The sequence below is a fragment of the Bactrocera latifrons genome, unplaced genomic scaffold, assembly GCF_001853355.1.
Source record: "Bactrocera latifrons isolate USDA-ARS-PBARC rearing strain unplaced genomic scaffold, ASM185335v1 scaffold_286, whole genome shotgun sequence".
Lineage (NCBI taxonomy): Eukaryota > Metazoa > Arthropoda > Insecta > Diptera > Tephritidae > Bactrocera > Bactrocera latifrons.
The window spans coordinates 6,235-11,182 of record NW_017536474.1 but is presented as its reverse complement, the minus strand read 5'-3'; the positions used below and the strand labels follow the sequence as shown (position 1 = coordinate 11,182).

Genomic DNA, 4,948 nt, shown 5'->3' with positions numbered 1-4,948 from the left:
CTGAATAAAATGAACGGCCTGGCTTTAGAAAACTATAAATTGTTTGGGATATCAACGTAAAATTTTAGCATGTCGTTTTTAAAGGTATTCCCTAACGAAATATAGACGAARAAATATGTTGGAACWRATCTCGGGATTAATCATATAACATAACCTTTGGATTTAGTRCGATGGTTTGATTTCTAGTAAGCGGTTTAGTAATATTTCTTATTAGAGTACGCACATTTTAGATGACGTGTACATTTCAAAAATTTTGCACACAGAAATTTAGTTGCGCCRTAGGCAAAAATGCGTTCTGGTAGCAAGGGTTCTTTAATTTGCAGACTAGCCTACACTAACTGCATTAAGTTGTCGAATATAAATCAATCAAATAAGACGCACGTTCGATATGAACAAGTCAAAGACTTGATAACTAACGACAACCCTAAAATCTCTCGAAGTGTCTATGCACAACGCTTCTAAATATGTGTGTGTGTGTTCATGAGGAAAACAACTCTACTAAGAGCGCACTAAAGTGGCCGCCATATTGCGGTAATGTGTTATCTGCTCAGTAGAGAGACACAGCGACGAGTGCAAAAACAACGAACGAGCAATATGGCCCCACATATGCGCTTATGTATGTGTGTGTGTGTAGAGGCATTATCGATCGAATAGAAACGACCAGACACAGGCATTATAAGCGACAGTTGGAAATTTTCGTTTCATTGAAACACATCTGTGCTTAACAGTATAAAAACAAAGAGAGCGTATTATTATAACAAGTAAAAAACTAAATACTGCACTAAATCTTAATTGAGACATTGAGATATATTCAATAAGCCCTTTGTGAATTATTATTAGGTAAGTGCTGGGAAGTTTATCAGAAGTTAGTTGAGGCTGAGGTGAAACCTTTTTAAATTTGCCATACACTTTAAAAGAGACATTATTTCGAATATACAACTCAAACGCGTTGGTTGTTGCTCCAGAGAAACAAACGAATTGAATTTTGGTGTGTCAAGCGAAGAGGTAGAAAACAAAGCGAAATGCCGAGTAAACTACTTGAAACGCAATTAGTGCATGGAAACAAAACTATATGTTTTTTAAATATTGTCACATTTTACAAAACAAAATAAAAAACAAAAATATTTAACAACAATTAATTGGTGTAAATTTCATCGTTTCTTTGCAGAGTGAAATACTCAGAAAATTAAAACCAAAGTTATGAAGYCTTTTACTGCGCTTACTCTGTTTGCGGGCATTATCGCCCTGGCCAGCGCTGACAACTACGCCTGTCACTCCAATGTGACCTACGGCTGCAGCAACAGTATCTCAAGTAAGTAAAGCAAGAACAATAACAACAAAAATACAAATGCATACTCCCTGCTCAAACACATGAAAGCGCTCATTTGACCGAGTTTAACTAAATTATTTCCTGTCTTGTGTTTTTTTATTCCTTTCGTTTCGCTTACAGCCCCCGTGGTTTGCCATTCCCGTTATGGCGGCATTGAGAATGTCGAATCTACCATTCAATCCTACATCAACTTGAATCTGCACAAGTCCTATCAATATCTGTTGTTGTCATCCTTCTACAATTCATACCAGAAGAATCGTCCCGGTTTCAGCAAGCTTTACCGCGATTTGTCGGACCGCTCTTTCGATGATGCTATTGATTTGATTAAACATGTGACACGTCGTGGTGGCCAAGTTGACTTCCGTGCCATCAGTCAGCACCCCAACTCTATTGCTCAAAGCAAATTGAAATTGGAGGAGGATGAATTACACTCATTGGGCATTGCTTTGGATATTGAGAAGACCTTGACCGCTGATGCTGGCCATGTGCACTACCAGTCGACACATGGACGCCCACATGACCCACAGACCGCTCACTACATTGAGGAGAAATTCTTGCACAAGCAGGCTGATTCCGTGCGCAAGGTTTCGGGCTTCGTCAACGATTTGTCGAAGATAATGAACCAACCCGATCCCTCATTGGGCATCTACTTATTCGACCAGTACTTGGAGAAGCAATAAATGGTGTTGCAGCAGKRAAGATTGTGCGCTGACTTACATATTAGTTCAGCTGGARCTGAGAATAACCATATAACTTACGTTCAAGAATCTATACGTATTTCTTTAATTACATTACAAAAGAAACCATAACGATGTAACTAAATTTGCTTGAAAAATATATAAATTCCAACTTTGCGCATTTAAATCTTCAGCTTTATGACTGCTAATTAGGCCACAACCAACCAAGTTTCAGCTTATGGCACAAAGGCGCATCCATGAAATTATTTGTATTATTAAAAATAAGTGCTACACCATTTTTGAATTGTTCATTGCTATTATTATTATTATTTACCCTCCATGAAGTTGTAACTTTCCTAATGGATTACATTAAAAAATATAAATGTTAAATTAACGAAATAGTAAAAAAAAAATTAAAATTTCGACTCTCATATTTATTTGTTTCCATTGAATTGTGATACTTGGTGCGATAATTTTTACAAAAACTAAATAAATAAATATGCGACTGAGAAACAAAATCTCAAATTCATTTATGCTCATTTACTCATTATGTGCAGCCACTCTCTGCTCTCTCCAGGAATTGGTGTGTTTGAGAGCAGTATTGAGCGTTGTTTTGTCCCCATAATACAATTTAGTAAGCACATAGTCGACAAACAGCTGATTGCATGATATCCAAACTTTCCCATTCAATTTATATGCTTCCGTTTAAAATTATTTACAAATGACCTACCCAAACTAAACGGAAATATCTGACGGAATATACTAGAATTCGCCAGAAAGCATACATATGTATATGCCATAGAAGAATTTGTAATATTTAAAAACAGAGTGAAACAGAGAGAGAGTAATACGTGAGAGAAGAAGATGCTTGATTTATAAGTGTTTGCAAACAGCTGTTAAAAAATTATTATTTTATAAACGAAATTACAACTCTTACAGAAATAATATTTTTCCATATGTCACATATGGTATTTTGCGAAATGTTGTACTTTTAGATATAAAAAGTGATCCATTTCGGGGTTCCCTAACTTTTTAAAGAAAAASSACAGAAACTTTAAATTAAATTTTAATGGGGAATATTTATCATTAGAAAGAACATTCCTAGTTATTTATTTTTCGAAGATTATCTCTTTCAAATGTTTGCCGCGGCTATGTCACAGATGGTCCACCCGTTGTGTTTTATTTTCGATGACTCGTTCGTGGCGAATGAGACGCATGATATTTTGCCCATTGAATAGAATATATATTTTACATATGTATCTCCACAGGAAAAAGGCTAACGGTGTAATGCCACACGATCTTGATGGCCAGTCGACCAGCCCAAAACGGCCTCAATAAATCCGGTGATTAATACGATATGTGAGATCACGAGCTTCAATTTCAGACATCATTTGGTTGGTTATCATGGCGCTATAACGGTTGCCATTGACAGCTACGTTCTCATGGACATCATTTTTGAAGAAATATGAACCGATGATTCCATCCGCACCAAACTGTAATTTTTTTCTGGGCGAAATGGTAGCTCTTGATTCTCTTTAGGTTGGTCGTCATCCTAAACGCGGGAATTTTTCTTGTTTATACAACCATTGAACCAGAAATGGGTCGCATTGTTGAATAAAATTTGGCTCGAAAATGTCGGATCTTCTTGGATCTTCTCAAGAGCCCATAGAGCGAAGCGATGTCGCTTAGGAAAGCCAAGTGCCCTCAATTCTAGCATAAGCTGTATTTTGTACGCTTTCAATTTAAGAACACGACGTAACATGCGTAATAATACTGAACAACTATAACACGACAGTTTGACATGACCCACGCGAGATCTGTCATATAAAAGATATTAAAAAAAAAATACCTCGATTACTTGAAAAGGATCAAAACTGTCAGTGTTGATTTGCAGGAAAAACCGTAGCGTTTAGTAAGAATTCCAATTTAACAACACTTGGAAGCCCACCTCCTCTTTCGTCAAGGTCCAAATGGGCTATGTGACCCATATTCTTCAAATTTAGCCTCAAGCGACTTATTTTTGTTTACAAACATCTAAAGGTCACTCGATAAACGGATTTTTAAATCAAGTGTGGAGGCCTAGGTTATCAGTTTCCAGAAAAAAAAATTATAGTGAGATATAACTCATTAGGATCCATTTAGTTAATAGTTCTAAGGGTAGTAGCAGATTTTCAACTCCAGATACCGTCTACAACAGAGGTAAAAGACATACTAGTGAATTGCTATCTAAACTCTATTATGTAAATATTTAATAAATATGTAAATATTGTTTCCAGCTCTCAGGTATATGGTATGTTAAACCCAATGCCACATGTTGCTAGAAAGGGTCGGCGCACTGCATACAAAACCTTCAACTCCGTCATCACCAGCTGTTGCACTCACAATTTTATAGTTTTATTGTATCCAGAATAGAAATTTTAATTGCCGCACATTATTAAAATGCATAAATTAAAAGGAAATTGCTGCAGAAGCAAATTTCGAATACGACCGACGAGCACATTACTTACCAAAAACTAATATGCAATTGGAAGCAGAGATATGAGCGTATATGCAGAAGCGTTGTAAGCTAAAAATCACTTTATAAAAAGGGTTACTTTATAGTGTACAATAGTACATATATGTATGTATGTATATATCTGATAGATACTTTAACATATGGTACGCAAACATAGGCGCATGAAAATTGCACGAATTTCCACTTTGCCATAATTCTGAATATAATTTGAGCTAAACAGCAATTATTTTGGTGTAATAACCGCCCCAAAGAGCAGACGAATATTCATACAATCATTAGGGTACAACAAAGGTAAGTAATAGGGCAAGAGCAGTTAAAATATAATGACTATTGCAGTGATACACATGTGACCGTTAAATGCACCCCGCAGGAAAAATTAGTACACGCACTTGAGAATGTGAAGTGTGAGTAATAGAGCAAGGGCAA

At 36.2% G+C, this 4,948-nt stretch overlaps 1 protein-coding gene across 2 annotated transcripts; it reads left to right on the top strand.

Moving 5' to 3' along the window:
* Nucleotides 1–683: 683 nt before the first annotated feature.
* LOC108970151 (soma ferritin-like) lies at nucleotides 684–2,438 on the top strand. Of its 2 annotated transcripts, none has more exons than XM_018935347.1 (3): nucleotides 684–840; nucleotides 1,169–1,312; nucleotides 1,451–2,438. In XM_018935347.1, the coding sequence occupies exons 2-3, from the start codon at nucleotides 1,201–1,203 to the stop codon at nucleotides 2,008–2,010; spliced, it is 672 nt and encodes a 223-aa protein (XP_018790892.1). In that variant the 5' UTR covers nucleotides 684–840; nucleotides 1,169–1,200; the 3' UTR covers nucleotides 2,011–2,438. The 2 variants fall into 2 exon arrangements, with proteins under 2 accessions (XP_018790892.1, XP_018790893.1); XM_018935348.1 differs by lacking the exon at nucleotides 684–840 and adding an exon at nucleotides 910–1,005.
* Nucleotides 2,439–4,948: the final 2,510 nt, after the last annotated feature.